The sequence below is a fragment of the Drosophila mauritiana genome, chromosome 3L, assembly GCF_004382145.1.
Source record: "Drosophila mauritiana strain mau12 chromosome 3L, ASM438214v1, whole genome shotgun sequence".
In the NCBI taxonomy this organism is placed as follows: Eukaryota; Metazoa; Arthropoda; class Insecta; order Diptera; family Drosophilidae; genus Drosophila; species Drosophila mauritiana.
Genome location: NC_046669.1, coordinates 3,852,576 through 3,865,144, shown reverse-complemented (window position 1 = coordinate 3,865,144; position 12,569 = coordinate 3,852,576). Strand labels below are relative to the sequence as shown.

Here is a 12,569-nt window from a genome sequence, read left to right as displayed (position 1 = left end):
ACCAAATGAAACCAAACCAAACGAAACGTAACGAAATAAACCCAAACCTCAGAACGTTAAAAAGGACAACGGACAAAGCAAGGAGCAAGTTTCAGTTGTCAACTATGCTAAATATTTGGTCTAGCTAACCAAAATGAAAGAAACCGAAGGGCCAACCGAAGAATGAAAACAATACCAAATTAAACGCTTACAGCTGGAGCAGCTCATAATTTATTTCTAAGCTTTGGAACCCCTTGAAAATTCGAACTTTTTCCCTCTACTTCTTTGTTTTTTTGGCAGCCAAGTGGCAGACATCAAAACACACCCCCGGCTTTTCGGGTTCTGTTTTTTTGTTTCTTTTTTTTTTTTTTGGAAAGGTACTGGTAGCGATACTTCTTCCCGGTTTTGCGGCCCCCCGTGGCAAGCAGACCCACCCCCTCCTCCATTCCAAAAGCGGTGCTGTTGCATAATTTTCGGCAATCCACAAGTGTGTGTGGCACGAGTTCCTGCCAGGATATGTCCTTTGTCGTGGTATTGGTGACTCGCTGGTCGAGTTTTGCGAGAATCACATAAAACATGAAGAGAATATGCGCAGAATCAGAAGCAACTCTCTCTTGGGGTTGTTGCATGTTTTTGGGTGTTTTTTGGGCGGCTAGGGGGTGGTGTTGCTGGCTACTTGTTGTGTCTGAATGTTATCTTAAGAATTTCCAACTAGCCAATAAATCAGATTAATATATCTTAAGATTCTGTCACTATCGGTGGGATTCTATGCAGTTATATGGTACCTAAACCCTTTAAGCAATGCCCCAGGAACCACCCCTTGCATTCCAAGGAACACCACCACCCCCTAGTGGTGTGCGTTGGTGTTGACCCGAAATCACGCACACTCGCTGTAAATCACACACACACACACATATATAAACCTCCACATATATATACGCTATATGCTATAGCCAAGTGAGCGGCAGAGCCAGCGAAAAGCTGCGAATGCCAAGCGCACAGTAGAAGGGAGTGGTACGTCAAAAACTGACGCACAGCGGCAGGCCAAACAAGTCCATAGTTTAATAGCCAGCACACACCGCACCACAATAATAATATAAACTGTAAAATATATAAAAAATAGTAACACTCAAGTCCAGGCCAAAACCAGAAACCCAAATATTACGTGACCAAGTGCAGCTAAACAAAAAAAGAAAAAAACAAAGAGGAAAATCTATAACTATCGAAGAGCAAATTGTGTGTGTGTGAAGAAAAAACAAGCCACAAATCAGAGCGAGTACGAAAGTTTCCTACGATATCACATCATATAACCGCCTTAGATTGGTTTAACTGCCAAAAATATAGTTATAAGCTCGGTTCCTTATTTATGCATGATTTGATTTGGTGTTGCATGTGACAAAGTGCTATATAGGATGTATGTTCCTTGCATGTGTGTGTATAAGTCGCTGCAGCTGCAAAGTATGCAATAAAAATCTCGCATTGTTTATGTGCAGCAGGACATTCAGAGAGACAGAGAGAGACAGAGAGAGGGAGAGAGCGAAATGGGCGAGAAATGGGTTGGTGAAAGGGGGTGGTACAGTGAGGTAGGCTAAGGCAACCAACAGTTGACTATTTGTTGCATGTACTCGCTGCTTTGCAGTTCCACCTACTAGTTCGCAAGCTTCAACGAGTGCGCCGAATAATTCTCCATTTCTCTCTCTCGGTATAAAAAATACTCTCTCTCTCTGAGAGTCGATTCCGTCGATTTCAATTCACAAAACATTCGACAAGTGCAGAGTGAACAAGTTGTTGTTGCTGAAGCAACGAACGGAAAACGAGGAAAATTTATAGGATTTTCCACAGACCGCAAAACATTCAGACCATTACCTAAGAAATATTCAACATGTGATAAAACTAGACGAAAAAGTGTATATATTGCAGGAGGATACATAGGTAATCGCCATCGAAATCGTAGAGCCTCGGCCAGTGCATTTCCTAAACAATGGCAGCGAGTATATGCGCCATTTTTAAACGTGGGATAGGGATAGATAGTTTCGGTGTGCGTGCGTGTGCGCCACCTTCCAATGGAAGCTTTTCCGCCCAGCCCTCCCCCGTAAAAATACCCATTTTCCCACCTCACTCACTCTCGCTCATTCCCTCTACCTCGCTCTCTCTCTCTTCGCTCCACGCAGTGCGGAAAATGAACTGCCTGTCCGTGTATAAACCGTGCAATTTAGTGCAAAAAGTATAACAATTTATCAATTAAGTGTAATCAAGTGTTGCAAATTTCCCCCACCCACCTGGAAAACCAACCACCACCCATCTAGCAAGCACCCACCACCACCCACTCCGCCCCTCGATGGGATGTCCTGTTCCCGTCTGACGCTGATTGCACGGCGGTTTCTGCATTTATAATGTAAATATTATGACTGGCAACCACTGCAGGAACTTGTTTACAATTTTCGCACTTTAATCGCCGTTTAAATTATGCAATTTCGTAGCTCGTACTTTTTTCTTCGCTTTTTTTTCGAGTGCAAGGTGTTTGGAAAGTGGCGGAGTGTGCAGTTAATGGTTGCCATAGAGTATTTACCTGCGATTTATGGGGTATGCCAGGGCAAAGGGTGCATTATGGGCTATCAGCAATTGCTTAGGAAGTCCTAGCAGCGGGTCTTTGCTTTTTATGAGTTCAGAACCCCCAGAAGTTCCACTAAATAGAAAGTATGATAAAGGAGGCCATTCATTTTTCGGAAAATATTGTTAGCTGTCATCATAAATAAGTTTTGATAATGGTTTTTCGAAATATTTTAATTAGAACACATAATTTAAGGAATAACATATATCTAATGTATAATATAATATTTTAAACTGCTACGATGTAAAAAGTGTATTTAACAAAGCTGTGTATTCAACAAACGTACACCCATGTTAAGAAGCTTATTACAAAGACGCACCTTTGTCTTGGTCCTTCAAGCAGGATACAGCTATTACTTGCATGTAAATGTGACAGGGTCTTTGTGCACTGTCTTGCCGGTAAATAAGTGCAGTTTAATTTACCCGCCTTTCCATTACTTGCAGAAAACAGGAGCAGCAGCGGTAACGGCGGCAACATTGCAACATTGCAACAACCACCAGCAGCAACTAGCAACGCAACAACGAAAGCCAGATACCTTGAACTGCGGAGATAGCCGGGGGAACAAGTTAAATAAGCTGCCAGGCGGATGTGGTAGGATCGCAGGTGGGCAGGATCTTGCGGGGGGCAAAAGGATGCCAGCCAAAGGACGCAATATTGCAACATCCGCAACTTCGGGGACACGGAATCAAAGCTGAAGGAGCAACCGCAGCAATACTCTCAAGGCGACGCATGTCAATGTCAAAGTTGAACCAGAAGTGGAGGCAGTAGAAGAGGGCCAGGAACGGACGAGGGCGGGTCAAGAGCTACGGCTATAGCTTATAAAGGCAAAAGCATTTTAACTGCAGATGACAAAGAAGGTTGTGCTACATCTACATAGTAAATACAAAACAAATCTAAGCATAAGAAAACCCCAAAAACCACACCCAACCCCCAGAGAAACCTAGACCAAAATAAACAGGGCAGCAGCAAACAAGTGGAGGGCAATCCCCGGAATTTCGATTGCCCAGGCTTCAAGCTGGCAAACTGGGAAGGCGGACGGATACGGATACGGTGACCCGTTTTGCAGGCAAGATGTCCGTGGACTTTATACTGCCCAATCGCAATAAGATCCAAACGATTGCCTATGCGAGTGCCAGCAAGAAGTATGTGCCCGGTGGATCGGGATCCACTCTGAGCTCCGGATCGGTATCGGCATCGGGTGCCGACTTGCAGAGCTGGCGACGACCCAAGCCGAGGACCTCCGGCAAGGTGAAGCTCGATGATAAGTCCCCGCTGACTGCCAGTTCGGTGCTAAGAAATGCCAATGGAAATGGCCTGGGAACTGGCGGCAAGTCACCTCTCAAATCGCTGGCCAAAAGGAACTCGCGTGCGATTCTCAAGCGGGAGATCATCGATCTGGACGACGAGGATGGCGAGGAGCAGGAGGATCAGCTCTGCGAACATCTGGAATGGTCCGCCGCCCAATCTCTGGTCCAAATGAACTCCTCCAAGCAGGAAAAGCAACGGCGAGCAGGAACTACAGGATCCCCTGCAACTGTGGCAGCGCCAGTCTCCGCCTCAGGTGAGTTTTAGTTTTAAAGTTTTATCTATCATGTTCCCTTTAATATAATATATATTTCCAAACAAAAGGAAACCTCAATTTTAGTAGAAAACAAGCCAACCTTTATTGTAATTTTTTTTAGCATATTTTATGACTTATTTTTGGAGTTTCCCAATTATTAGTCCACATTTCCTGTACTTCCTGTTCAAGTGAACATTCTTGGGTTGCACGAGCGGTTTTGTTCTCTAGGTAGCTATTGTTCCATTTGAGAGACCTGCCAGTCGCCCATGCCCCCCGGAATCACCCGAAATCACCCGGAATCAACCAGCTGCACCCCCCCGAAAGTTGCGTCACAACAATGTGAACAGGTGGCTGCGACAATTTGTGTGCTCGTATTTATTTTTAGTAGCCAGGCAGTGTGAGTCCCCCACTCCATCATCGAGAGCCAGCGGCACTTCCAACCATTTTATGGCCACCCACTTGGCCAGCGTCCTTCAACTGGTGGCGCTGGCGACTGGGCCTCTACCCGGGGGGGTGACCCCCCCATGGTGACTGCTGGTGACCCCAAACAGACCCTGCTTTCCCCACTTTGAACACTCCAATGTGAGCGCTCGTGTTTGACATTGTCGCCGTTAGCTAATCTTTTTAGCGTATGTTGGCATTTTCCATGTTTGCGCTTGCCTTCTTGTCGATGTCGTTGCTTGTTGCTCTTGAATGGAGGAAAAGGCACGGGAAAAGCGTAGGGGAAAAGCCAAAGCAGAAGCAAATGCAAACAAGCGGCATTGACTGCCACTGGCAGTGGGTGGTGCTGGGTGGTGGCTTTGATGGCTTGAGAGGTCGTCATATCGATTGAGCAACTCGGAACGTAACAGGTCAGCCGCAGTGGAGAAGGGATATATACTGCGTCAGCTTCAGCTCCAGTCCCATAAAATGCCGAAATGTGCATTTATGGTTACTGCTGCCCTGAATGATTCCCTTTGCCTTCGGTAGTCCCTTCACAATATCATTTTGGCGCACGCACCCCAAGCACATGTGTATGTGTATTGGGAAGAGTTAAAAAAGAGGCAAGAAAAAATGCTGCCTTTTAATAAAGACAGTTCAAAGGAGTTTGTAGTTTCGGGTTACACCTTTTGAGGTCTGCAGGTGGCAGCTCTGGGAAAGAGAAGTTAAATAAGATTGTTGCAAAGCGAGGCAATACAAATTCAGAATGTTTTCTGATTTGCATAGTAAATCTTTTTTAAAGAATCCGTCAGTCGGTGAAATTTAGTACTCTCTTACGAATTAATTGAAACTAAGATCGTGTCATGCATCTTGTACTGCAAACTGTCTTTAAACGCAACATGCACATTGTTAGTTTTTTCTTCGATCATTACCTATCGTATATTGATTAAGCGGACTCCACCGTTCCGAAAAACGTTAAGCTTACAGTCGATTAGGTAGCCCTGGTCGAAATGGCAACCCTGCACCTGGTCAACAAGTTACCTGACAATCCTTCTAGTTCAGAGGAGGATTTCTAGTGAAAATGAACCTTAAAGAGTTCTTTGCCCAAAACGAGGATATTATCCAGCCCATGGACTGTTAGTTCTCTTGAGTTGGCCAGTATCTTGTGGATACTAAAACTAAGTATTAATTTACCCATAAACAGTGTCGATGCGCCGTCCAGTGGGCAGAGCTCCGGCGGAGGATGGCAAGGTGATTTTCTATGCCCCGCCCGCCAGCGCCAGTGGATCTCCGCGTCAGCCGGAGCCGGTGACCTTGAAGAGGGAGCGCGAGCGGGACAAGGAGCGCGAGAGGGAGAGGGACCGCGAGCGGGACCGCATGCGGGAGCAACAAGTGGTCGCGGCGACGGCAGCGGCATCGATTTACCGGGGTCGCAGCGTGGAGGAAACGGAAGCGGCCCACGATCTGCTCTCCCTGTCACAGAGTCTGCCGCCCCTGATCCCGCCCTGCGTGGTCACCATCATGAAGCAGGAGCAGGAGCAACTGCGCTCCCCGGAAATCCAGGAGATATCGAACAGCGCTTCCAGCCGATCGCCCCAGTCGACCATCCGGTTCATTGGCAGCAGCTCCTACGACCTGATGGGTGGCGCCTCGGAGGGGGCCAACAACTGCTCGCCCCTGACGCCGCCGAACTCGGACCACAGCTCCGACGTAGATATCGACATGTCTTCCTCCTCCGAATCAGGTCTGCAGCAGTGGGGCAAGCCCAATCCGCAGCAGAACCAACAGCGTGCCTCGGCCCTCAAGATGTGCCTCAACATGCTGGACGGCAGGACCAAGGCGAGCAAGGCGGCGGCTGTGACCAAGCAGGACAGGCAGGAGCCGATGCAGCCGCGTCCCAAGAGTGCCCAGAGCAATGCCTCGTCAGGAGGTGGGCCGCCGTCGGAGCCGCCAGAAAATGCGGCAGCCAGCCTGGGACACAGTTCCTCCGGCAACGGGGAGAACTACGCCAAGCGGAAGAGGGGCTGCTACAAGTGCTGCGAGTGTGGCAAACAGTATGCCACATCCTCGAACCTCTCGCGCCACAAGCAGACCCATCGCTCGCTGGACTCACAGTCGGCCAAGAAGTGCAACACCTGCGGCAAGGCCTACGTTTCCATGCCCGCCCTGGCGATGCACTTGCTCACGCACAAGCTCTCGCACAGCTGCGACATCTGCGGCAAGCTCTTCTCCAGACCCTGGCTGCTCCAGGGACACCTTCGGTCCCACACCGGCGAGAAGCCCTACGCCTGTGTCCATTGCGGCAAAGCCTTTGCCGACCGCTCCAATCTGCGGGCCCACATGCAGACCCATTCGGGCGACAAGAACTTCAAGTGCCATCGCTGCAACAAGACCTTCGCCCTCAAATCGTACCTCAACAAGCACCTGGAATCGGCATGCCTCCGGGATGCCGGGGCCATCGATCAGGGCAAGGGTCTGGAGGAGGACGACGACGACTGCAGCAAGCAGGACGAGCTGGAGATGGGCGACGAGCTGGAGAGCGATGAGAACAGCCAGGACATTGTGGTGGCCTAGGGACAATCGACCTAGGGAACTCTCCTGCCCGCAACTAAGATACTTTATACCAGAACCCTATAAGCAATACTCGAGCACCCTTATCAAATTAATACTAAAATGAATTAACAAAACCAAATGAGAATTGTAAACAAACAAAATCTAGTCTAGAAATCGGCTTACTAGCGGAGTAGTTCTTTAAATGGCAGATGATCACGATGATGATGATGGATCTCAACTCAATAGAATCTTCTTCAAGCAGTTATATACACACACTTATATCTACTCACTTATAATCTGAACTATTCCAAAATCTCTCCAAGTTGCAACTTTTACTGAACGAAGAATTGGGAGGCGCAAGAACAAAGAAAACAAAACAAAAACAAAAGGTTTGAGAAGGAAATGCAAAACGTAACTTATAGTAAAAATCTGACACAACGAATATTATGGAACATAAGTAGAAATTCTATATATACACAGATCAAATAAGCATTATATACAGATGGATGGTAGGAAGACGGAAACGGTGCAAACGCAAATTATATGTATACATATGAACTAAATGATTAATACCTAGCGAGCAGAACCAATTTGCATGTTTTTTGGTAAATATCTACTTTTAGGCATCGTTTTAGGGCTCTAGAGTTTATATACACCCCCCTCTCACAAGACCCGGATACCCAGACACACAAACCGGACACCACTCGCCAGATAACACACTAATCTCCAATCACCACTAGATGTAGTCCTTAGAGTACCGAAGGATTCGATCGGAGCTCAGTTCAAGTCCTAGCAAACTAATCAATTAGTGAACTTATAGCACTCCCGCAACCGCAACTCCCTATATCTCTCTTGCTCTTAGACTCTTTTAACCGTACTCAATGATCAAGTTAGCAATCGGAAATCGGATATATATATACATATATAGGATCAGAATCGAACGAGACGAACCATTTTAACCGCTGCGGCAACTTTACACTCTAACCAAGTTTAAGATGAGATTACTTCCATATTATGCTCTAACTCGATAAACGGAAAACTACTTCAATTACTTAGAAATGATTAAAATTAATGAGAAAACAATTTAGAAACATATCACAAGGACAATACTTAACATAAATAAATACATTCAAAGTATGGAAAGTATATAGTGGCGAAGGAATCGCGACCCCAATTAAGACATTCTCATACACATGCAACAAAGTACTTATACTTACGAAATAGTTATTTTATTACTAGCATTAGAGGTCCCCCCCCCCCCCCCCTCCCACCTTCCGTCATGTACATACATATATAAGCTCCACAAGAAATGCAAGTTTAAAAACAATTTTTTACAAGAAACTACCCCCGTACCCGCGACCCCTCGAGCTTTGGCCCAGCCAAAGGTTTCTAATGGACAGGAACACCTCCTCCCCAATCGCAAAAGGATATACATACATAGGCAAAAGGATATATGTACATATATCCCAATATACCCGATGTTCTGGGAGATCGAAGATGGAGAAGATAGCAGAAAGGTTGATGAAACGATGATGATAGATGTAGAAGACGCACTTGTAAAACAAATGATAACTAAAAGCAATTCCAAAGTTAAGTGACATAGTTTTTAACAAACCAAACAAAAAAGGCATACAAAAATTTGTAATTCTATAAAACAAAAAAAAAATCGAGAAGTATTGATATATACACAAACATGTATTTATTTTACGCGTAGTTTTTATTCCAAAACCTAAAAGCAAAGAGGGCAATGAAAAACCAAAAGAGTAAACTTGAAAACAATTTAATTAAATTGTCAATTACGATTATTTCTTAATTTAAGAATTGATGAACGAGGCAGACGCGATAGAGGTTATTTTTTAAAGCATATATATACACATAAATATATTACAAATAAATAAATATATTTAAAAGAGGCAGTTTTATATCGAAATTAATAATAGTAAATGCAAAGTAACAACAAAATATTGAAAACCATTCGAACTTAATTATACAACGAGCAAGAAACCATTAATTATAAACGCCCCGCCCCCACACCCCCTCACACATACAAATACGCCCACATTTTATAGCAACAACAGATTATTACATCGTATCTACATACGTGCGCGCCATGTAGATAACCACGTAAAGTAACGCCGCATGTCGCAGTTCTAGCAGCAATTCTAGAATCTAGAATATCGGGGCAGAATTAGAATTTAGACCAGAGAGTGCTATGTGCATTGTTTATAGGGCCATAGTTCGAAATCGTGTTTATGCATGGCTTTATTGATGATTATTGATAGCGTTTTAAATAGCATTAAATGCCTATATACACATAAGCAAACCAAACAAAAACCGAAAAAGAAAACCAATGAAAAACTAAAAAAAAACGTATATAAGAAATTCCATTGAACAGTAGTGGTAACAATTATGTGATTTGCAATTTTACATTCAAAATATATATGAAATAATTACGAATATAAATAGATTATATATTGAGGCGAGCGTTTAATTGATTTATTTATGAGTAAGATTTATTTATACACATTATACACCACAAAAAATAAAAGCGAAACGAAAACGAGAAACAAACAAAATGACAAAGAGCTAAAAGTAAGAAGAACTCGAATGGATTGAAGTGGGGCTAAAATATGAAGCTACAAATATTTTTACACAGCAACCTTGTTTTATACACGCGGCAAGTTGAGTCCCAAAATCGAAATACCCCGATCACACTGCAAAAATTAATTAGAGCCCCCAAAAACACTTACAAAACAGATGTGCAGCTGTGCTCCCGATTTCTCTTTACTTAACTTCACTTAATTCTGTTTGATTTCAAAAATATACACATCCGAGGTTTATCTTTAATATTTATGATCAGTATTTACCGGTATGTTCATATCACACAATTGGAAAAGGGTGTTATTTAATCGTACCATGAATATATTTATCCATTAATTTATATATAATTGTTGAAAAGGAAGTCGGGAATTTCAGCTGATCGGCGCCCACACCCTCTTGATAGGAAGAAATAATTTCAAGATTAAAGACACCAATTACATTTTGATTATTATACAATAAACCGAAGGGCAGAAATCGAACGGTGAGATATTTTATAAAATGAACGATGAATAACGTAAAGATATTAATTTATATATTCATATATTAGAGATGCAAAAAGACTTGAACAGTTATATACATTTAAAATTGCAATATATTGTATACTTCATTAAAAAATATATACATACATACCGGCATATATGCAACCACGTATATAAGTAAACATATTTAACTTATTTATATAAATGCTTACAGCGAACCATAAACATATACATCATAAACCGAATCTCAACTTTTCCAATGCAAGACGAATAGGAATCCCTCAAGTAACTCAAGATCAATTCAAGTATATACTCAATGACCACCCGGCCGGCGCGATCGCCTGGCCGCACAGGAATATATATAGCTAAAGATATATATAGTAAAACGTATGAATGCAATACGATGCCACGCCCACTCCCGATTGGCGGGCAGCGATTTTAAGGCGCCGCCCCGTCGGAGTTTTCACAGATCAGATTTTTCCTTTTGATACTTAGCATTCGTTCTTGTTCTACTTTTAGTTAGAGAATGTTCAACTAGTTTCAGCTTCCGTAGGAGTTAAATAATCGACTTTAAACACAAGCCACACCTAGATGAACGAACACCCAGCTACTAGTATGACCCCTTGACCCTTGACCCTTGACCCCGTAACCCCATACACTCTATTAGACACTAGCCGACATCTACAGACATAACCATGCGATTTTACGGCAAATATGTAGAGCATATAACCTATTATATCCCAAAAGAAAGCTAATCCATTCTTAAATTAAAATACACACGAGTAGCCGGCGGAGAAAGCGAACCGATTCGATTCGAAATTCGAATCATAACGAAGGCAGAAGAATCACACCAGAAGAATCCGTTATGGAAATGACAACAAACATAGAATTAAACTTCCCCCCAAAGAAACAAACAAAAGAACACGAAGCATCCAATACAAGATCCGAAAACGATGAGTCGATGGAATATAAATTAGAATCATAGTTATAAACGCTACACCCACACACACTAGTGCAGCCATGTAACTATTTTTAGAGCCTCGGAAATAAACATACATAAAATACATAAAAATATTAAATAAACGACAGAGAAAACCAAATACTTGTTTTTGGATTTTATTAATGGGAAGTGGGCTTGAAGTAAGTAAATTCTTTGCAGATAATTATACCATGAAGATACTTATTTATCTAACTTTAAATTATTGGTTTCAATTTTCTTTAAATTTATTTATTTATTAAAGTTTATTATTGGCTATCGAATATAACTCAACAGCACTTTGTTTAAATTAATTCTTGAAGCACCTATGATTGCATATTTATGATTGCAATTAAGCTTCTTGCTCACTTTTTGAAACTTTAATTAATAGAACCACTTGAAATCGTCGGACTTCAATGAAAGTTAATTCAATGGCCCACAGAGAACACGCACTTTGAGTGCACTTGAGCCCAGTTCAAGTGCCGTACACTGAAAGTAAAAGGGCTGATTTGTTTAGATGCCATTGTTTTAAGGGCAAATTACTTCGCAACTAATAAACTATGCATCGCTGATTCGATTCGATTCGAATGTGGGAGCCGCACGGGGAGCTCAGTCAACAAGCGGCATTCAGCAGATGGCTGCACATCGTATAGTATGCTCTATAGTATATGTCTATAGTACACAGTACTTGAGCATTATATCGCAATCTGAATGGGGCGGGGCACACACTCACACACACACAGAGGCGGGGTACAAGTGCCTCGTCATGTGGAGTGTGTTTAAATGAAATTGCTTGATTCGGCATAAACATATTTACTCTGTTGAATATTTGCCCAACAATTTGATTCGCAATCTGGGCGGCCATGGGCGGGGGCAGGATCTGGAATGCCGAAATCAAAATGGAATTGTATCAAGGACGCGGAACAATCGAGGCGGGCAAACACACACAAGGCCTCGTTCCACATGCCTCCTGCCAATCCTCCGGATCGCAGAGTCCTCCACTTGCATTCAATGGCGTAATCGCAGGCAGATACAAGTACTTGTATTCCGATTTCCGCCGGTGCAGTACAACCAAACCCAAGCCCGAACCCAATCCATACATACACCCATCCATCCGGCGACCCGCGGCATTTCATCCACAGATGTCAGCAATTTCTCGATTTGAATGCTCAACAAAAACGAAAGTGGGCAAACAATTCAAAGGCGAGGGCGGAGCAAAAATAACTGGCAGCAGGGCGCAAAAAAAGACGAACCCCTCCGCGCAAATGGCTTCTCTAACGACCCAATTAATTTGAAACAAGTTACAGAAAAAAAAAGAAAAAAAATGGCAAAAATAGAATAACGTTTGAATTTTGAAGAACACAATCAGAGTGTGGCGGCGTCGCAGGA

The 12,569-nt window shown here is 43.3% G+C and overlaps 1 protein-coding gene across 3 annotated transcripts; it reads left to right on the top strand.

The window, feature by feature from the left end:
* Positions 1-997: 997 nt before the first annotated feature.
* On the top strand, positions 998-11,298 carry LOC117140542 (zinc finger protein 37). Of its 3 annotated transcripts, XM_033303533.1 has the most exons (4): positions 2,792-2,952; positions 3,034-3,466; positions 3,525-4,151; positions 5,776-11,298. In XM_033303533.1, the coding sequence occupies exons 3-4, from the start codon at positions 3,662-3,664 to the stop codon at positions 7,143-7,145; spliced, it is 1,860 nt and encodes a 619-aa protein (XP_033159424.1). In that variant the 5' UTR covers positions 2,792-2,952; positions 3,034-3,466; positions 3,525-3,661; the 3' UTR covers positions 7,146-11,298. The 3 variants fall into 3 exon arrangements, with proteins under 3 accessions (XP_033159422.1, XP_033159423.1, XP_033159424.1); XM_033303531.1 differs by lacking the exon at positions 2,792-2,952 and adding an exon at positions 998-1,255 and having other exon boundaries at positions 3,034-4,151; XM_033303532.1 differs by lacking the exon at positions 2,792-2,952 and adding an exon at positions 1,755-1,911 and having other exon boundaries at positions 3,034-4,151.
* The last annotated feature ends 1,271 nt before the right edge of the window (positions 11,299-12,569 follow it).

Coding starts and splice junctions, on each gene's coding strand:
- LOC117140542 (XM_033303531.1), top strand. CDS start 3,662: ATGTCCGTGGACTTTATACTGCCCAATCGCAATAAGATCCAAACGATT. Junction 4,152..5,775: donor AGCGCCAGTCTCCGCCTCAG/GTGAGTTTTAGT, acceptor ACCCATAAACAG/TGTCGATGCGCCGTCCAGTG.